Source organism: Mytilus edulis, chromosome 2, assembly GCF_963676685.1.
Source record: "Mytilus edulis chromosome 2, xbMytEdul2.2, whole genome shotgun sequence".
In the NCBI taxonomy this organism is placed as follows: domain Eukaryota; kingdom Metazoa; phylum Mollusca; class Bivalvia; order Mytilida; family Mytilidae; genus Mytilus; species Mytilus edulis.
The window spans coordinates 94,721,964-94,744,615 of record NC_092345.1 but is presented as its reverse complement, the minus strand read 5'-3'; the positions used below and the strand labels follow the sequence as shown (position 1 = coordinate 94,744,615).

General features: G+C 33.5%; 1 protein-coding gene across 1 annotated transcript in view; it reads left to right on the top strand.

Moving 5' to 3' along the window:
* The window catches only part of LOC139513519 (cyclin-dependent kinase 12-like), a 24,983-nt gene extending 2,331 nt beyond the window's left edge, over nucleotides 1-22,652 (top strand). Inside the window, exons 2-10 of the mRNA XM_071302115.1 lie at nucleotides 3,949-4,701; nucleotides 5,142-5,300; nucleotides 6,701-6,837; nucleotides 7,233-7,403; nucleotides 8,080-8,269; nucleotides 9,218-9,379; nucleotides 10,152-10,346; nucleotides 17,977-18,108; nucleotides 18,914-22,652. Of these exons, the coding sequence (XP_071158216.1) occupies nucleotides 3,949-4,701; nucleotides 5,142-5,300; nucleotides 6,701-6,837; nucleotides 7,233-7,403; nucleotides 8,080-8,269; nucleotides 9,218-9,379; nucleotides 10,152-10,346; nucleotides 17,977-18,108; nucleotides 18,914-20,447 (3,433 nt within the window). The 3' untranslated portion in view covers nucleotides 20,448-22,652. The remainder of the gene's footprint in view (nucleotides 1-3,948; nucleotides 4,702-5,141; nucleotides 5,301-6,700; nucleotides 6,838-7,232; nucleotides 7,404-8,079; nucleotides 8,270-9,217; nucleotides 9,380-10,151; nucleotides 10,347-17,976; nucleotides 18,109-18,913) is intronic.

The following is a 22,652-nucleotide window of genomic DNA, read 5'->3' as shown; positions in this document are numbered from 1 at the left end:
TTTTAATGACAATTAACAAGCAGTGTAAGGGAGGTGATCTAAACACAACATTGTACTTTTGTGTTGATTACCTCCCTTACACTGCTTTTAAATTATGTATTAAGAAATATATTGTCTTGATGATTAGCTGTCAATTTATTTTTATGTTCCATTTATGGGCATTATGTTTTCTGGTCTGTGCGTCCGTTAGTTCGTCCATTCGTCCTGCTTCAGGTTAAAGTTTTTGGTCGAGGTAGTTTTTGATGTAGTTGAAGTCCAATCAACTTGAAACTTAGTAAACATGTTCGCTTGATATAATCTTTCTAATTTTTATGCCAAATTACAGTGATATTTTTTGCCTTAAATAACTGGAGAATAAAGGCTTTTTCCACTGGTGAAGAATCCCAATTTGGAAAAAAAAATGGCTTTAAATTATTCCCATATAGACAACTTTTTTCTCAAACAGTGCAGTCTCAGTAGTAATTGTGCATGAATGCAAACTGAAAAACACTCATTTGACATTTATACATTTTTCATGCCTACAATGACTATATGTGTAGATTTGTGGGTCTATTTATGTATCATCAGTCACAATAAGGGCTTTTGTTTCAAAGCAGAATTTGACTTAAGATAGGGGGTGTCTGCAACTTGAAGTTTCAGTCAATTTCATGGTTTATTATAAATTTCCCAATTTGATAAAAATGACGCTTATTTTCTCAATAAAAAAGGGGTAGAGGTAGTTTTGAAAAAAGCTAACAATATCACTGAATTAGAAATTTTATCCCGTTTTCACGATCCACTGAACATAGAAAATGATAGTGCGGATGGGGCATCCATGTACTTAGGACACATTCTTGTTAGAATTAAATGCTGATTTAAGGAATATTAATTAACCGTGATCATGTACGTCATTTTCTATTTTAAGACTTTTATGATGTATTAAAATGGGTACTTATGGTTGTAAACTCCATAGGAGATTTGAATTGAGATAACCACCATATTTTTTAAGGGGGGGGGGGGGGGGGGGGGGTCAATTCACTACAGCATAGTGTATTGCTCAAAAGCAAACAATTGAATATAAATTCAAATCATATAACCAGTTTAAGTTCTTTGACTACAGTTATTCTGTGTCTTAAACCTATTATGTGTCAAATATTTGATTACAATCCAAATACAGACATGATATGTGAAATAATAATTGCTAAAATGTTGCACAGACAATAATAATTGTGGAAAAAAGATCAAGCAGTCATTATTAGTGCATATGAAGACCCTGCGGTCATCTATTCTTTAACATCCGCCAGTGGCATCTGTTTTGAACAAAAAATATTTTCATAGTAATTTGATGGACTTTATTATACATGTAACATACCATTAATATACAATGGAATAGGCACTGTAGAATGGTAATTGGTATTATACATCAACTTCCATTAGATTACACAGGTTTCAGAATGTTTTATAACACATATAAATTTATACACATGCATGGCATTATTTCTCGCGATGGTACCTGCTTTGAATATTCAAAATAAACCAGTAAGCATTAATAATCAATCAAATATTTGATTGCATACTATGTATCTTTGGGTATTATTTTTGTTTGCTCATACATGTAGTACCAGGTGACTATGCACTACATGTGTAGGGCCAGAATTTTTTAATTTGTTGGTTTACGGATCCGCCGACTTGATTTTGACGATTTCCAGAATAAAATTAAAATTGACTTTTCATGCTTTTTTTATTCCCGCCGACCCTAACAAATGCATAATCCCTGAAAAATTATTAAAATATTCTTTTTTTATGAATGATTGCATTAATGACTAACAAAATTGATAACACTTTCTGTACAGTGAAAAAAAAAAACTTCCAGTTTACGTTTCTAAAAATAGAGAAATCAATTTTAACTGACCTTGAAATGTTGTTTCCGCAAATAATTTTGCAAAACGAAACCTGTGTTTAAAACCAATTACACAATAAGTTTGTTTCCCGTATTTGTCATCAGTCCGTAAGATGCATCATCTGATAGACATAGACTTGTCCAAATGTGGACAGGTGGAAGACATCAAGTTAAAGTACTGAATATTAAATATTCATTTAGAATTTTCTTGTTTCATAGATAAAAAAAATATCGTCCATTTGGATAAAAAACGGGAATGCATGACAACAGATTAAGCCGATATTCTCGTTTTTCCGGTGGACGAGTCTATTACGTTTTTGACACTTGTGTTGAACTTGAAACTTATTTTTGTACGAGGTTTTTACATTTTTTCTTTATCAGTTTTCCTGCTTGAAGATCATAATTCACCAAGTTTTCTGGAATTGATTACGAGCTACGCGAATCTGTTTTTTTTTGTTTGTGAAATGAGGATTTAATTTCGTCTTTGAGTGTACCCCCCTTTTTTACGGGACATTATTAGAATGTCATGCGATGTTTATGACAGCTGAGCAATAAAATTTCATCGAACTAAAATCAAAGAAATGATGACAAAATAACATTTATAACAAACATATTGTAAGAGAGGTGAAATATATATTTATTATGCATATATTTTTTTGTCTTGTAAGATATTTTTTTTCTTTTTTTTTTCCGACCGACCGACCTGACTTTTTCATGGGGAAAATCCGTAAGGCCAAAAAAAAAAATAGGTGTGTTTCCGGTCGCCCGACCGACCCTAATTTTTTGGCGCCGACCCTAACCGGGAAAAAAAAAAAAAAAAATAATCCGCATTTTTTTCGTTTTTTTACAGAAACGGTTTTTGTTTAGTATAGCCTTTGAATGGCATCTTTTAAACGTTTGATTTCAAATAAAATTTTAATACAGCAGGCATTTGTGTGATACAGATTGAAGTCCAACAACGGCATGGCTTCTGCTATGGCCATCAGTCAAAGTGTGTTATCAATAACAATCTATGAGTGTCCACTGATGAAAATAACCTGAAAGAATAACAAACTGATTATAAAAATACACAAAAAACAACCGAAGCAGGCCAGTAAAAAAAAAAAAAAAAAAAAAAAAAAAAAAAAAAAAAATACCTTCCTACCGACCCTAATTTTTTGGGGCATGCATGCAACAGGAAACACACCTATTTTTTTTTTTGGCCTAAACCAACAAATTAAAAAACCCTGGCTTAAGCAAAATTCTGACAGCACAAAACTGGAACAGAACCAATCAGAAGTTTTGTTTATTCAAACCTTACAGAGGTAACAAGATCCAGGCTGACTTTGAATTAGTCTAAGTTCACTTTTTTTAATCAAATGCGACTGAAACACTAGAAATTAAGAGCACCAACTGGCAACAACAAACACAAAAAATAAACAAGGGGAAACACGAAGCATGTACATAGAAATAAAATGTTAAAACACAAAAACATGTGCAATAAAAAGGCCAAAAACCCTCTACCATCCTCTTGAAAATTAAAATAGATATAAAGAAACTAAAATACAGGCAAAAATGATGAGCAAGAGAAGATCTACATTTGATACCATATGGTGAAAATTGTCCAACGACTCATTATTGAAGCTATTGCCTTTTAATGAGTTTTACTATTATTTTGTATTATGCATATATATGCTGTTAAAGATAAAAATTATAATAGATAGCTACATGTATAGATAGGAAATAGATTGAAATTTAAGTAAGCAAAATTTATAACCAAGTCAAGAGAAGATCTACCATCAAGTAAAATTTTGTTGATATTATACTTTTAGTTAGTAGACATCTGTCACTATTATAGATGTCCCTTTAAAATGAAAAATTGCTGAATTTTTTTGTTTCCATTCTCTAACTTAAGATATGCATGCCAACTTTTGCAAATCTCCACAGGGCTTTAGTGTGAGACAACAATTGAACAGGTAACTCTTCTTGTTAGCCTTTTTTTATGCATGTTTTGTGTGCCAGAATTTTTTTTATGATAATAAATTTAAATGATATGAAAAATTATAATTTCTTTTGTTTGAAAATTACAGACCCAGTAAGCCATATGGAAGAGGTTCCCGGAGTCCAAGTCCTGGAAGACGAAGACGGAGCAGATCTAGATCTCGTGAATACTATAATAGATATAGACGATCCTCATCAAGGTCACCTTCTCGAAGTCATTCCCATAATAAAAATAAAATAAGTCATTCCACTGTAAAATATGCAACAAGTTTAGCTGCTGAACTAAGTAAACATAGACGTGCTAGAGAAGCAAAAGAAGCAGCATCCTTGGCAGCAAAAGGGAAAGAATCAAAAGATCAGAAACGTACAATTCATGATGTTCATTCTGATAGAAAAGAACATGATAAAGTTGTGAGAAAAGAAAGAGATAGTTCTTCAGACTCTAAACATATAGATAAATCAAATTCTAGTCAAAAGGATAGAGTTATAGGACAGGTAGATAATAAAATTGTTGTTAAAGTTGAAAATGAGAATAGCAAGAAAAAAGAAGAAAGTCGGTCATCTCGTAGTGTTGAACGTAAAGATGATCGATCACAAGATAGAAACTCTGATAAAGGAGAATTAAGAGATCATCGAGATAGGGAGAGGCAAAAAGAAAAAGAACGAAGAGAAGAAAAGGATAGAAGAGATGAAAGGACAAAGAGTCAACAAATACGTGAAAGAGAAGTTAAAGATTCACGAAAATCATATGATCACCGCCAGCCTGAATTACCAACACTTCCTCGTCTTCCACTACCTCAGGTATCACCAGAGGAAGAATATGAAAGTGATAGCCCATACAGGTAATTCTTGAATATAAATATGCCTCTTCATTGCAGTGTTAGAATTGTTAGTACAACATGTACAAATAATGTCAGTTTCTTGTAACTATATACAGCTAATGCAGGTGGGGACTTCATTTTTATGGTTCATAGATTCTAATGTTTTATTTAAGCATATGGTTAGGTGGAATTTATATATATTTGATAATCCTAATAGTAATTTAAAATCTTAATTCTTAATAACATGATGAAGTAAGCTATGATTACCCATGTCAAATCTTTGGTAGGTAAAAAACAGTCATGATAGTGTCTGTCTGATTATATTATGTCATCATGAATTACAGCTACCAGTACCAATATTGTTTGTATAGTATAAGATTTACTAGAGGTTTAACGGAATAAAAATAAGACTCCTACTAAGTATTAAGATAAAAATATTTATATACATGTACTTGTTACAGTGAGCCTGTCAAACCGGTTGAACCTCCAAAGAAAAGAATAACTGAGCTTCCAATGCCACCGATAATGGATGATCCAGAACCTGATGATGAACCAGAGCCTGAGCCTGAACCTGAACCCAAAAAAGATGTCTCTTCACAACCAAAAATGAAAAGACCTAGGTAAGTTGACTCGCATCTCATCAAAAGAAAGACCATGCTCAAAAAAAGGGAAGATTCATGAAAGGAAGACAGTATCAACTGATTTTAAAAATAAAATTAATACCAAATCATTGAAAAAATTATCAAATGGGAATGCCTAGAAGAGAGTATGTAGAATACAAAGTTAACTTGGCTCTATCATCTCACTTATCATACACATTCCTATGATTCTGTATTAATTGTTTATATATGTCACGATTAGTAAAATTTTACACCAAACCCCCATACGTTACCAGCCTAAGTGTTCAATCGCCAATCACCAATTGGAATATATATTTTGTAGATCATGTTATGGATTTTCAATAAATGTAAACAAACATGTGCAGTGAACTAAGTAAGGTATAAACAAATGTGCACGTGCATTGGTTCAATAATTTCTCTATCGTGAACAACAAAAACTCGTTTTAAATGACTTTTTACCTGAGTACAGCTTTCATTATGATGATCATCAGAAGGTCAGTGTAACTTGTTGAAGAAAAAGATGAAAAGTATCCAGGAAATGAGGAAAAATATCTAGAACAGTCTTGTCTATACCAAAAGATTTCTCAATTTAACAATTGATAAATAAAAGTTGTGCAATTTTCAATAATATGAATTTAATATAAAAAAGAAGATGTGGTATGATTGCCAATGAGACAACTATCCACAAAAGACCAAAATGACACAGAAATTAACAACTATAGGCCACCGTATGGCCTTCAACAATGAGCAAAGCACATACTACATATTCAGCTATAAAAGGTCCCGATAAGACAATTCAATGTAAAACAATTCAAACGAGAAAACTAACGGCCTTATTTATGTAAAAAAATGAACGAAAAACAAATATGTAACACATACACAAACGACAACCACTGAATTACAGGCTCCTGACTTGGGACAGGCACATACATAAATAATGTGGCGGGGTTAAACATGTTAGCGGTATCCCAACCCTCCCCCTAACCTGGGACAGTGGTATAACAGTACAACATAAGAACGAACTATAAAAATCAGTTGAAAAAGGCTTAACTCATGAAATGGACAAAAATACAAGTGGACGTGGCCCGGTACTTATACATCCCGACACAAAAAGACACAATGAACAGATCTGAGAGTACTCACAGTTATCTGACAGCTAGTTCAAAGTCACTAACAACTAATAAAAAATCATGCAACTAAGACTAAACTACCGGTATCAATCTGTACACATCCAACATCCAATGGATTTAGTGTAAAGACGTCATAAACAGCCAGAGAAAACATGACCTTGTGCAATGCCAAATCATGATAATTAAGTTGAGTTTTGTTTGTGTTGTCAGTGTTTTTAGCCAATCGAATGAATCTATTTCAATATGTTTATGTAAAATTATTGATTTTAGGATTTGTCAACAGAGAAGACTTGATGAAAAGGTCAAAGGTGATTGGGGACAACGTTGTGTTGATCTTTTCAAGATTATAACAATCATTGGTGAAGGTACTTATGGCCAAGTGTACAAGGCAAAAGATACATTTACAGGTATGATATGTTGTATTTATATGGAACTTAGTGCACATGATAAAGAGCTAAGAAAATCACAAATTTGAAAACATACATTTACTAAATTTGTTTAAAACTTGTAGGACTAACATTATATCAGTGGAAAAGATTATTTGCATATTCAGGACAAGAACAAATGATAAGTCAACCCTTGGCTTTACACGATATATTTAATATTTAATATTTGTAAAAGCTGGATAAAACAATATTTTCTGAAGGAGCAAACATGTATACACTCTTCATCTCTCTTTGCTCAAAAGCTCAGAGTAAAAAAAGTCAATTTTAATCATAAGATTTTTTTAGTGGAAAAGTTGCTGAACTTTTATACTTTTTCTACTATTTGTACATGTATATGAACAATTGGATATTTACAGATGAATTGGTTGCCTTGAAGAAGGTCAGGCTAGAGAATGAAAAGGAAGGATTCCCAATTACTGCAGTGAGAGAAATCAAAATTCTTAGGCAGCTTAACCATCCAAATATTGTTAACTTGAAGGAAATTGTGACAGATAAACAGCAAGCATTAGACTTCAAGAAAGACAAAGGTAATATAGTCATTAGAAATATCTGCAAATTTATTTTTTGAAAAATAGGAAAATTACAAAAATAATCTGAAAATTAAGATTTTTGGTACTCCAAAGCTACTGATGATTCCTTATTATTTACAGTGTTTTCCGTGGGTTTCATGGGTTCAAGGTAATATGCTTACTTTGGAAAAGCCATAAAATCAAATATCCACTGTAATGCAGATTGTCTGAATCCACAAAAGGTTGCTAGCCACAAAAACATAAATCCACAGTATAAAACAAGATAGAAGGTAGACATTTTGTTTGATGAAGCAAACAATTTCTAAAAAAACCTATATTTCACCCTTATAAGAATAAAAATATACATGTTAACCTACTTTCAGAATGATCTTATTGAATTTCAAAGCAAGTTGAACCAAAAAATGACCATTTTGATCAGAGTTTAAAATACAGTTGATGGTGCAATTTAAGTCACTCACATGCTTTTCATGTTTTATTGGAATAAGTTCATGGCTTTGGTCGCAAAGTGAAAGAAGAGCGTTATGTCAGAATTAAGAATGTTGTTACAAATAGAAAATAAAGTCCAAATCTTTTGAGAAATCTTTTGAAAGGAGTAAAATTAGATATTAGCAAATGGAATGTATTCAGTCCTATCCAGTTAAATTCTATTTATTTATTTATTTATTTATTTCAGGTGCCTTCTACTTAGTGTTTGAATATATGGATCATGATCTGATGGGAATATTGGAATCCGGAATGGTTCATCTAAAAGAAGAACATGTTGCTTCATTTACTAAACAGTTACTTGATGGTTTGAGTTATTGTCATAAAAAGAACTTTTTACATAGAGATATTAAGTGTTCAAATATATTGCTCAATAATAGGTATGTATTACTTTATATACAAATGTGTTGTGACTATGTAGAAATATCATATTATTTATTTTTTATTTCTTTAAAGAAAATGGGGATCAGCGTCAAACACTTGTTTGTTTGTAAAAAAATAGCTTTGAACAATGTATATTATGTGTTGGTTTCAGTCCCATTCATATGTAAAATTAACTAATTTCAGAGTTGTTATTATGTTCTCAAAACAATGAGATTCAGTAAAAATTCAAATGTTTTGACGATTAAGATATCAAAAGGGGGATATATTAAATATCATTGAACTAATTCTTCATAATGCCTTAAAATTGTTTTTGTATGAGAACGAAAAATGCTTACCTGTCAGATGTGTGAAAAATAAATTGCTTATTATAGTAAAAGTCAAGGATATTGTATTGATTTCTATGTGATGTATCTTCACCAGATAATGAGAATTGATTATAGGTGTGTCCTATTATAGCTTTTGTTAAGTTGAAAATCATGCCAAAAAGACTGATTACTAATATTGGTCTTGTGTGAGAAAAGATGACGGATGTCTTTTCAGTCAGTTTTTAGTTAATCTCATTAAATTATGTTGCATCCAATATTTGAAACAATTCTGATAAAATCCTGTAAAATTTTAGTTGCTACTTTGAGTTAATTTTTTTTCCCCATTTTCTTAAAACCATGTTGTTTATTATTGAACTACCAGCAAACATGAAGGTTAAGTTAAAGTAACACTGACTTTGTTTTCCTCATGCCTTGCCAGGTTTGGAAAAAATAGGCTTAGCTTGGTAACAACCTTTGAAACAATTCCCCCTCCCTTCTGGAAACATTGGTTTAACAATTCGAAATTTCCAAAGATGTACAGGAAAGCTGAAATGTGAACTATGGGTTTTATATACACATTTCATCCAAAAATCTACAAGGAGGGATGTTTTTTTAACAAAAATATTTTGCATTTTTCAGGGGTCAGATAAAACTAGGTGATTGGGGATTAGCTCGTTTGTATCAAGCTGATGACAAAGAAAGACTGTATACAAATAAAGTCATAACCTTATGGTACAGACCACCAGAGTTATTGCTTGGTGAAGAAAGATATGGTCCAGCTATTGATATATGGAGTATAGGGTAACGTTTAAAAACTCAATTCATTAATATTATCTTTACACAAACAAGTGACTGTTCTAAACAAATTTCGGTTTTTAGTTCAGGCGCGGATCCAGAGGGGGGTTCTGGGGGTTGGAACCCCCCCTTTTTTTTGGACGATCAATGCATTTGAATGGGGACATGTAATTGGAACCCCCCTTTGTCCTGGGTTAGGAACCCCCCCTTTTTAAAATGGCTGGATCTGCCCCTGTAGTTTTTATGCCCCCTCCGTTCAATTAAGATTTACCCTTGTCTGTTCATCCTGAAAATGGTTTCCACTCTAGATAGCTTTAGTTTGCCTAAACCAAATGTTCTGAAACTTTTACACAATGCTTATTATCACAAAACACAGAAAACACATATCAAGTTTGAATTTAAGTGGTAACCCTTTCTCTGTTCTAAAGTTATGCCCCTTTATTAATTAATAAATTGCTGAATTAATCATTTTTTTGGTTGCATTCTCAAACTTAAGTTTGCCTCAAATGTTATGAAAGTTATATTAACACAAAACTCAGATCAAGTATGACATATGATTGTGTCACTTTTACCTTTCTTGAGTTATGTCCCTTTATTATGTTATATGCAAACAGGGGCATCATCATCTGTTATCATGGACACATTCCCATATTGTTTTTAAGGTGTTCTCTTGATTATGTTTAATGAAAGAAATTGATTTCATTTTAATTAAAAATAATGCATAGTTTACAGATTGTTCTTAAAAGATTGTATTGTATGGTGTTATTTTCCTTTTCAGATGTATATTAGGAGAATTATTCACAAGAAAGCCAATATTCCAGGCTAATCAAGAATTTCCACAGTTAGAATTAATAAGTAAAACTTGTGGATCACCTTGTCCTGGAGTGTGGGCTGATGTTATCAAATTACCTTTGTTCCACACCTTTAAACCAAAGAAGCAGTACAGGAGAAAGCTGAGGGAAGAATTTTCATTGTAAGTGCATGGTTAATGTTTAGTTTGGTACATATATACATTTCAGAGCCTAAAGAATACAGAAAAACAGATAAAAATAAGGTATATCATCCATGAGTACATTAAGCTGTGATTCTTTAACACTAAACTGCTTTTTGTTTAATGGAAATGACGAAGTAAACAGTATTTGGTTTGCAGTTGTTTAAAAAATTTTGTTGTTGTTTTGCTTGCAACTAAAGACACAGTTGCATAAGAGTGTTTTATTAACCAATTCTCATTAGGTGGTAAAACATTATATTATACATGTATGCTGTTCCCGCTTTGTGTCCTGGCTTTTTTGCTTTGACACTTTGAATGGGCAGCTAAATAAATAGTTTTTCTGACATGTTTTGTATGCCTGTTGTACTAACGCAGTACAGAAAAACTGACATGGACTATAGCAATGTTTAGTAAAGTAATGATAGTATGTACCAATAGAAGTTTTAGGAAGGTTGCAAATATAAATCACCATTCATGTGCTATGTGGTGTTATTATTGTCTGATATTGTCTTTTCAACCATTTACTAGATCTTTACCTTTTTTTGTAGAAAAATATATGTAATATTTCAGAAGGGGACATAAGTTACAGGTTCCTATAATTAGAAACTGAATTTGAGGAAAACTTGGATACATAATTCCTTCTTCATTGAAGCAAATTTCCATACTTTCAAAAATGAGCATGTTGCTATATCTCTAAAAATAACCATATTGTTATAAGAGTGATGCACCAGCAGTTCTTAAGTAGTAGTCTTTTTTTTAAATTTTCTTTATATAATTCATGAATTTTATATATATAAAAAAAAAGAAACAACCTGAATAAACTTAATAATGTAAATTAATGCTGTTCCCGTGTTGTGTAAAGTAGATAAAATGCGTTGTGTATAGATCGTGTTTATTCTAACGTCTAGCCATTGCTATAAGTAACGTCATAATTACATAAGTCAAGTAGCAACGTTAACATGTATATATTCGCGCTAAATTCCCGACATTCTCGGGGCCGGCAAAAGTTAAAATATGAAATTATTAATTACTTTAAATGTCAATCGAATAGATATTTCTGAAAATGAAATAATTAAAATGTCTTTCTAAAACAAATTCAAATAATTCACTTATTAAATTCACTTTTAACGAAGTCTTTCACTTTTAACGAAGTCTATCCCTTTTGGGTAGTCCAATTCTTGATGTTCTCTCGAGCTCGGACAGATGCCTCTCGTTTTGGTAGAACTCTTGTCAATCTCTCTGTTGAAGAATCATCATTATTGTCATCTAAGTTGTTAATGTTTGTTCGGATTTCGAGCGGGTACAGTTTTACTATAGGACGCGAAGTACGTCCTGCACTAGTTCGTATTATAGCTGCTCGTGTAAAACCATCGTTTCCGGTGATCAATTCATCAACAACGGCAATGTTCCATCGGTTTTTCGGTAATTTATCATCTTGGACTTGCACTACATCTCCAACTTGTATAGTTTGTAAGTTGTTTCCTGTTTGGCGATGAAACTCTCTAAGAGTCGTTATGTACTCGGATTTCCACCGGTTCCAAAAATGCTCCATTAAACTCGACTGTTTATTCAAATGTTTATGCAGTTCTTGTTTTCCACTATTCACGGCAATGTATTCAATATTCTGTTGTGGATACGGCGTTAAAGTTATTCTTCTTCCGTACAGCAAGTGTGACGTAGTTAACGGCTCCTCGTCCTCAATATCCGGTGATACGTAGGTCAATGGTCTATCATTAATGATCGCTTCTATTTCTGTCAGAATTGTTTGAAGTGTATCCATGGTAACGTAAGATCTGCCTAATGTTTTCTTCAAACAAGTTTTTGTAATTCCTATAAAGCGTTCCCACCATCCACCATACCAGGGCGCTCTTTTTGGTATGAATCTCCAAGTTGTTCCATATGTTGACAACGTATCGTTTAGCGATGGTGATTGGGTTAATTTCTTTAATGTTTCCGAGGCGGCTAAATATGTCGAGGCGTTATCCGATATCATGGTGTGTGGTCTAGATTTACGACTAGCGAATCTTCTAAAGGCTTGTAAAAATGATTTTTCTGATAAGTCCGGTACAACTTCCAGGTGTACGGCTCTCGTTGAAGCACAAGTAAATAGGCATATAAAAACCTTGTGTTCAGTATCATGTGTATCTCTAATGTACAGCGCTCCGGTAAAGTCTACGTTGGTAATTGTAAAAGGCGGTGCTTCAAGTAATCAAACTTTTGGCAGTGGCGGAGGATCGGGTGCTGTATATGGTTTACTGTTGATTTTTCGACAAATTACGCAATTTCGCAAAATTCCTCTTACGTATTGGCGAATTCGGGGTATCCAGTAAGTTTGTCGTATCTGAGTCACTGTTGATGGTAGTGTCAGTTGCTTAAGTGGTGCTACTCTATTCTTTGCAATAACTAAAGATGACTCATGATGGTTACATATGTAAACACTTGCTCCGTATGCAGTTGTACTAGCGTCTACAAAAACATGAAGTTGGGTTTTCTGATTTGTTAAATTGGGAAAATACGGTCTTTTCAATTCTGTATAAGTCGTTTTCTCCAAATCCTTGGCTAAATTTTTCCATGTTGTCTGTATTTCTAATGGTAGTGGTTCATCCCATCCGTACTTCTGTTCCCACAATGTCTGCATTAAAATTTTTGCTCGTACGGATACAGGGCTAAGTAATCCTAGCGGATCGTAAATACGTGACGACTGTTTAAGAATTTCACGTTTCGTAATATTTGGTAGTTCAATATCAAATAAGTCGACTTTTTGAAAAGTGATCGTATCTTTAACTGTATCCCATTTCAGTCCAAGTATTTTGACAAAAGTTTCTTTTTCACATACGTCATGTTGTTTGGCTAAATCTGTAAGTTTTGAGCAATTTGAACTCCATGAACGAAGGTTGAATCCAGCATCCGACATCAATGATCTGGCTTGTACAAAATACTTTGCGGCGTCATCTTCATTTTCCAAACTGGACAAAATATTATCCACGTAAAGGTCATTCTTCATCATTGCTGATACATTTGTGTTGCATGCATCCAAGTGTTTAAGTAGTGTTGCATTAAGAATGAACGGTGAACTTGTTGCACCAAACAAAATAGATTTAAATCGATATGTTGTAAGAGTACTGCTGGGATTATCTGTGTCGCTCAACCAAAAAAAGCGTGTAAAATCTCGATCTTTCTCATCTAATCCGATATGTAAGAAAGCCTTTTCAATGTCCGTGCTTATTGCGTACTTCTTGGTTCTAAATCCCATTAATATTTTTGTCAAGTCGTTCAAATCTGGCGGGGTTGACATTAGGCAGTCATTCAAACTTGCGTGATCTGGCGATTTTTTACAGCTACAGTCGTACACTATACGAATTGGTGTTGTTGTCGAATCCTTTTTTACGGCATGGTGTGGTATATAGTGAGTGCTTTTACCATTGTCGTTTTCATCGTTTACCTTCTCTATGAACCCTCTCTTCATTTGGTCTTCAATAATTTCTGAATATTTTCTAAGTAAATGTGGTTCACGACTTAGTCTTCTAATTGCGCTTTCGGTCCTTGCTTTAGCGATCATGATGTTGGAAGGTAAGTCCGGATGATCCAGTTTCCATGGCAACTTGGCAGAATAACGTTCGTTTTCAAATTTGATACAGTCTTGTTGATAAGTCTTTACAAAACTCTCCTCATCGTTCTGTTGTGGTAAACGTATTCCTAACGATTCTAGATTCCAGAATTTCTCGATATCGCTTTCCTCTGCATGGTGTGAAGTAACATTCAAAAGAATTGATGAAGTTAAGGATTTCTCTCCGTTTCTTATTACCGGTCCAGATAACAAGTAACCAATTTTTGATGCTACGGCTGTAGGTCCATTCCCTCTTATCACGTGATCTTGAACTATATCCCAATAGTAATCGGCTCCTATCAAGAGTGAAATTTCAAAGCTATCAGCGTTATTTGTCGGATGTGCGAGCTTTAAATCTTTCAAGTATGGCAAATTGCGTGTAAAGTATTTCGTCTGGTTTTGAAGTGGAACTGCAATATCTGGAACAATCAATGCATTAATGTTTACAATCTCACCTTTGTCAGTTTGTAGTTGAACGGTTGCTGTATCCAAATGGCGTATATTCTTCTCCTCGTCTCCAAAGGCTGACAGTTCAATTGTGTCCCTTCCGCTTGGTCTTATCTGTAATTTGTCTGCTATGCTCTGAGTGATGAATGAACGTTGGGCACCTTCGTCAAATAAAATACTAGCTTCTGTGATCTGTTTCCCGTATGATATTGGTGCGATAGCTGTTTTCAATAAAACGCTTGTGTGTTGTGAGGTATACATTACTGCGGTTTCTGGTTCTTCTGTTTTTACCAAGCTTACAACGGTTGATTTCTCCTTGCTGTCCTGTCCTTTTCTATCTGTAGCTTGTTCCCCGCAAATACTGGTGTGATGTTTCTTGTTGCATTTCTTACATCGGTTACGTGATTTACACTCGGAAACACCGTGGTTTCCTAGACAGTTGAAACATTTTTTCTTTTGCTTTACGATGTTCAGTCTTTCATTCACGTCAGAAATTATCGTGCAATCTCCCGGAAAATGTATACCAGTGCAGTAGATGCATGGACGTTTTTTGTCATTGAAACGTGGATTGTTGGTATTGAAATTTCGCTGAGTTTTATTGCGAGCTTCGGTCAGAAATGTTGCGGTAGTATGTAAACCTTCGCGGTCGGTAAATTGTCCTGCTTCAAGAATTCTCGCTTCTTTTGTGATGGCTTTTCTGAGGTTGTTTAGAGTTATATGATCGCTATCATATTCACGGGCAATACTTTTTCTCGTTTCTACTGGTAGTTTACTAATAATTATAGGTACTAATAGCGCGCCATACATTTCTTGTGTTTGACCCAAACATTCAAGACCTCTTACGTACGTTTCTAGGTGGTCTCCGTACCTTCTTAGGCTGTTCAAATCATTTGACGGTGAAGGAAGATCCATTAAAGCTTTCATGTAGGCATGAATAATCTTTTGAGGCGATCCAAAACGCTCTTTGAGCAAATTAACGGCAGTGGTGTAATTGGCATTTGTCAGTGCGAAACCTTCAATAGTTTGGGCGGCATGGCCATGGAGTTGGGCCTTCAAGTAACTAAATTTCTGTATCTCGGTCAAAGTACTGTTGAAATGAATAGTTGCTTCATAGGAATCCCAAAATGTTTGCCATTGTAAAATTTCCCCATCAAAGTGCGGTAAATCTAGTTTGGGTAATCTGTGGTTTTGACTGCTATTTGATACCGAAGAAAAGCCTTGGTTGTACAAGTTATTTGTAGACTGCAAGTCACGATGGGTATTTTGCATGGAGCGAAAGTTATCAAAATTGGTTGGCTGTACATTAATTTCAGTTTCATTGCTGCGTATAACATTGGCATTGGTAAGCGATGAATTTGTGGGGTAAGATGGCATAAAACTATTTGCATTTGGATCTAGAGACGTTGATGCGACATTTTGAGAAATAGAATCAGAATATATTTTTCTAATTTTCCGAAGTTTGGACTCTAAATTAAACATATACTCATCAGACTCTTGAATTTCCTCCTCTACATCCTCCTCCGACGTTAAATCCAGTATCTTTTCATTCAAATCCACGATAATCCTCTTTTTCTGTTCAACTGCATCCGAAATTAGTTTCACATCGTCTTTGTCCGAATTCTTTTCAATCTCATCTAATTTCTTTAATAACTTTGTAACTTGCCCTCTGTGTCCTCTACGTACTTCTTTTAACTTCTATTCCATTGTTTCCGACAGTCACGGCACCATAAATGTTGTGTAAAGTAGATAAAATGCGTTGTGTATAGATCGTGTTTATTCTAACGTCTAGCCATTGCTATAAGTAACGTCAAGTAGCAACGTTAACATGTATATATTCGCGCTAAATTCCCGACATCCCGCTTTGTGTCCTGGCTTTTGTGCTTTGTCACTTTGAATGGGCAGCTAAATAAACAGTTTTTCTGACATGTACTTTTGTATATCTGTTGTACTGATGTAGATCAGAAAAACTGACACATACATTATATTTATACTGCAATCAGCTATTTTACTATACAGATAAAGCTATAGGTATAAACGTTAGCTTTATATGTCAATGACCTCAGCTAACCTATAAGCTCCGCCTACTTACCGGAACTACTGTGTTTCATCAACAACGTCGCGTCATAACCATGACAACGTGTATAACAATGGTCAAACTTTTATAAATTTATTCAAATTGGTAATTTATATACCATGTTTATCAAATGTTATTAATTAAGTTCATTTTCCCTTTCTAATTCCTTAAAATGTCAATGTCTTACCGCCTGGACTACGCTCAAAGGGAAATACCCCCAAAATTGTACCCCAAGAGGGAAATTCCAAACACTTTTTTTAAACAATATTTGTTACATATTTTTTTTTAATTTTTATCGATTTCAGTATAAAAACAATTTCCGTATAGTGTCTAAATATATACATAAATATGAACAGTTGTTCTGCCAAGGCCATTCAGTCCTGTGCTATTTGGCAGACAGCAGCGGTATCCAGTCAAATATATTCGCAATTGCATTTTAATTTTCAAATTAAGAGTGTTAATCTGTACATTATTTTGATAACATGATCAACTGGTTGACGTGTCTGATATTGTTAATTCACCTAATGGAGTCAAATATGGCATCTTTTGCAGAACTAAATGTCAAAAAGACATATTTCTTTCTCTACTTTTTCACTTTCAAGATTAAAAATATGCAGAAACATTGTGAAAGCGGTGGATAATGCTCAATTAATAATTCCCAATGTATTTGAGTAAATTTTTCCCATTTCCCTAACAACATGGTCAATTTTGAATATGTCCAAATATATGAGCATGGTGTAATAGCCTTACAAATAACCATATAAACAGCCTGGGCTAATGCACCAGTAGTTTTTAAGGGTTGATGATTTAAATATTATTGAAGTTCAAATAGTTTAGACTATACCAACGTCAATGAAACATTTGTGCTGTACCCGCTTTGTGTCCTGACTTTTGTGTTTTGACACTTTCTAAGTGCAGCTAAATCAAACAGTTTTTTTGGATGTTTATTTGTACATTTGTTGTACTTGTGTAGTACAGAAAAACTTACATAAACTATATCAATGTATTTTCACTGTAATGATATAAACATATATGTTTCCGCTATAATATCCCTTGCTTATGTTATTTATCCACTAAGAAAATTGGGATCAATAGTGTATTTTTAAAAATGTTGTCTTATAATTTAAAAAAGTAATAATATACAACCTCAATAACCCATATAATGTACATTTGTGCTGTACCCGCTTTGTGTCCTGACTTGTGTTTTGACACTTTCTAAGTGCAGCTAAATTAAACAGTTGTTTTGGATGCTTATTTGTACATCTGTTGTACTTCTGTAGTACAGAAAAACTTACATAAAAATATATCAACATACTTTTACAGTAATGATAACATATATGTTTCATCCACAATACCCCTTGCTTATATATTATTTATCCACATAGAAAATTGTGATCATAAGTTTATAATTTATACAATATGTTTGCTGTCTTATCATCCATTTTAAAAAGAGAAATAATAAAGCATCTTTTATTTACTTTTAGTCTTCCAAAATTGGCCTTAGATCTGATGGATCAGATGTTAGATTTAGATCCAGCCAAAAGAATTAGTGCTGACCATGCTTTAGTCTGTCCATGGCTCAGAGATATAGACCCAAACAGGATTCCACCACCTGAGTAAGTCTTTTAATTAATGATCTTGTGGTAACTGCTACATCTGAAATGAATAGTATAGAATTGTTAGATAATATAATAGATACTTATACAACTCAAACTACTCAAAGAGTGTTTTTTATGCCCCTGGCGTAGTGGAGGGGGCATTGAGTTTTACCCATGTGCATCTGTATGTCCCAAATCGGTTTCCTTCTCTTACTTTAGTTTGCATCATCCAAACGTCATGGAATTTTACACAATGCTTATTACCACAAAATACAGGTCCAGTTTGAATTTTGGTGCTGTAATTTTACCATTCTAGAGTTATTGCAATTTACAAATGGAAAACATGCTGAATTTATGATTCAGTTCTCTAATTTATATATGCCTGAACCGAATGTTATGAAACATTTACATAATGCTTATTATCACAAAACACAGATCAAGTTTGAATTTTGGTGGCGTCACTTTTACAATTCAAGAGTTATGCTCTTACAAATTATGGAAAAATTGAAATGACTTCTGTACATTTTGAATAAGTATTTATTCATTCCAACAAATATAACAGTGCACAAAGATGAATAATATGTATCATGACAGCTTTACACCATTTTAAGACAGATTGTAACTTATAACAGTATTCCAAATGAAAGACTAATATAATGGACAGAATTGAAAACTAAAATAAAAACAAAGACAGAAAAACTAATAAGGTGCACGTTTAAGTCTTAGTTTTAGGTTATATCTATCTGATATAGATATATTTTACAGAAACATTACAACTTCACTCATAAATCAGACTTTATAATATCATGTATTTGTATTGCAGTCTACCAAAGGATCAAGACTGTCATGAAATGTGGTGTAAAGTTCGTAAAAAGAATTTGAAGATGATGAAAGAACATGGAGGAGGTGACCATGTTAGTGAAAAACCTTCAAGTCAACCAGCACAGCCAGAAAAGTCTAGCTACCAAAAAACACAATCATTGCCTAAACCACAGCAGGAAAAACAGAAATCTAACAGCCATTCTTCAGGTTCTCATAGCAATGCTCATTCTTCAGGTTCTCATAGCAACACTCATTCTTCAGGTTCTCATAGCAACAATCATTCCTCATCATCTCAAAGTAAGCCTGCTTCTAAGCCTAGTGTTGATTCTAGGTTGGCTGCTATGTATGGTGAACAAGAAAAAGGTGGCATCCCAGGTCTGGATACAGCTAAACCTGTAGTTGAGAGCACTGAGCCTAAGCATGTATCAAGTTCTTCACAACCGATACAGAGATCAGACAGTACTATGTCTATGAGTAGTGAGAATACACCAGGTTCAGCATCAATTAACCCACAGAATCAACTGGCTCAGTTAGTTACTCTATTGCAGCAAGGACATTCTGTTCAACAAGTAGCAAAGAACCTGAATATGACATTAGATGAAAAAACTCTTACCTTAATGGAAAATCTGAGTAAGCAGCTTGAACTTGCAGCAAGTTTGTCAAAACAGGAAAAACTTTCACCAGGAGCCCAGATGTCTTTACAAACTGTTAATCCAGTTCTGAAATCAACTGGAAGCACTGATAATTCAGCTTCATATAACATGGACTTAGTTAGTGAGGATGGAAGTCAGAGCAATACTTCATATCCAGATAACTTTGTTACCCCTGGTGAAGATCCAGGGTCATCAGTTGGACAAGAGAACTATACACAAGATAGTTACGAATCTGGATCTTATGGAAAAACTGAAGCAGCTACTAGCTCTTCAAGTAACGCTGGTGTAGCAGCAGCTCTAGCTCAGATGCTGGCAAAACAAGGCCATAAAGTGGCTGTTGGTGGACGAGAGATTTCACATGAAGAGAATGCACCTTATGGCAGTGAAAGCTATTATTCTAGGAAGCAGAGTTACCCAGCTCAGCAATACAGCCATTCTTCACAGTATATGGGGACGTCAAGCACAACAATTGCAGCACAAACATTTAATCAAAGCCAGACTTCAAGTTTGGCTTCTGCATCATCGACAAACACCTCATCATCCTCACTTCCGAGGCAGTACAGCTATGATTCTTCAAATTATCCTGAGAAATATTCAAGTCCACAGCAATTCTCTAGGTCAAGTATGGGACAGAGTTCAAATGGCAATTTACAGGGTCAGTTTGGTCGACAGTCTGCTGGACAGAATCAGTCAGGTCCAAGACCTCTAATGGCTACTCCACTTCAACCTCCAAAGTCAATTCTTAAAAACAAGCCATCATCAAATGTTGGAGGTGGAATTGCAGTGGCTAATACTGCACCATCAAGTTCTTTGAGTTCAGGAAACCAATCAGGATTTGGAGGGGGTGGATATAATGGTGCTGGTAGAGGCTCTTGGATGTGACTTGGTGATTAATTAGGAAAAAGTAATTTTATTATATTTATAAAATTTAATATTTTAAATTCTTTTACTTGAGTATAGTTATACTGCATTTTTTTTTTTTTAAGTATAACTGTTATAAATAGTGTTGAATCTGTTTCCATCCAAATTCTTGCTTTAAGTATGAAGCATAAACACATGCACAGTAAATTATGTATAATAAGGATAACATAGTAGACTTGTGTTAAAGGTCGTTTGCCTTCCTTTGTAGATTAACCTATTTTTGACAATATTTTAGGACTAAGGGATAGCTCAGGGAGTTCAAAACTTCACTATTTGCCACTAAATAAATACGCCTATTTTACCCTTTTCAGATTGTGGAACTTCAATATTTTGTTTTTAAAAAAGATAATGATGTTGACTAAGATTGGAAGATGCATTTGAGAATGTCTTATTTTTTCAAAAATAGGTAATTTTAGCACAATGTTCTAACCAAAATTTAAAGAAGGAAATCGACACTTTAAAAATGTGAAATAATTATAAAAAAATAAGTTGGGGCACTGGCTGCATGAACAAATACAAGATATTAAAACTCATTTTAAATGCATAGTATTGTTTCTAAAATGTGATATGACAGTTCAAGTTAAGGCCTTCCTGGTTCCTTTACAAGCACTTATTGTTGTAAATAGAAAGTGGAAAAATTTGTTTCATTGGTTCTTAAAGTCTTAAGAAAGGAGAACTTTATTGTTGAAATGAAAATTGGTTGATAATCATGATATTTAGACAGAGCAAATTCCTGTTTTACTAAGTTGTACATTATTGTTGTATTATTCTGGCTGGTCATTCTTCAATCAATGGACAAGCCTAAAAAAATTCCCATTTTCTAGAGTAAAAATCATTGCATCAAAGCTTACTTTTATGTTCATTTTAGTGTTCATATTCTAAAAAATGGAATATTGAATGCATTCTTTTTTCTGTATATAGTTATGTTTGTTTGTATTTAGAAATATCATTGGGATAATTGTATTTGTATTATGTTTAATTTCTGAGTAAAGTTCCTTTCCAGCTTTTTATTGAAGAAATGATTAGACTTTACCAAGTGAGTGAACTGTATATGAATGTTGATAGATTCCAGAAATGGTGGAACATTACAATTGACATATGGTTCTTATATTGATTAAAGCTGATGAACACATCAACATTAAACTGTCATCTGCGGACTTAATATTTAACTGTTTTCATATAAGCATTTCACAGATGAATGATTGATAGTGAAGAATAAAATTGTCCAAAGAAATGTGATGACTGAAGACAAGATACAATAAAGACGATATAAATGTGTAGATATTTACTGGTATCTAGGAATTATGGTGGAGTAGAATGGTATTTCCTCTATAGACAAATCAACTCCAGTATTTTAGAACAATGGTTACCTGACATGGAGTTTGTATTGCTGGAAAAGACTGATTATTTTATATCAATTAGTGATTTACAGTGCTTTATTTTATAGTCTTGAAAAGAAATTCCTGAGTAGAATGTAGAGATGTAGCAGCTCTATTGTATCTGAGTAAGAGTTCACAAAATCAAGTATAAAGACAATGCTTCAAGGTTTACATTTCTTAAAGGGCAAATCTACCTCTATAATTTCTTATATTATCTTAATTAGAATTACCAAAATATTGCTAAGGCCACAATCCTTGAATTTATGATAACATGAAAGTTTTTTATTTGTTTGATTGAAAAGTTTTTGTTTTTCAGTAAACACTGTGGTGCACCAAATAACAAAATAATCAAATAAAAAGATAATATAATTGTGTGCATCTTTGACAAGAAAAATAGTTTTAATAACTGTTCATTCACTGATAAATGTTCATCAGTGTTTTCATGAAAATGTGTGCTATTTATTTTACACCATGTAACTGGTAGATATGCCCTTTAAGCTTAGTAAGCAGATAAGTAAAGCTTTTCATTGAACTTGTTAAATAATTCCTATATATAATTTAAAGTACAGAGAGTTGTTCCCTCTTGTTTTATTTTGTTATACTGAATATCTTTTGAGTTGTTAAATGCATTTTATATGGATTTTTTAGTTGATATATTTTTCCACCTTAAAAAAATAAAAGATGCCATAGAGCTTGCTACTTGGAGAGAGGGAGTGAATTGAGAGTTGGACATATAATGTCAGCTTTGTAATTAAGAATCTTGTTGAATAAATAATGATGGATCAAA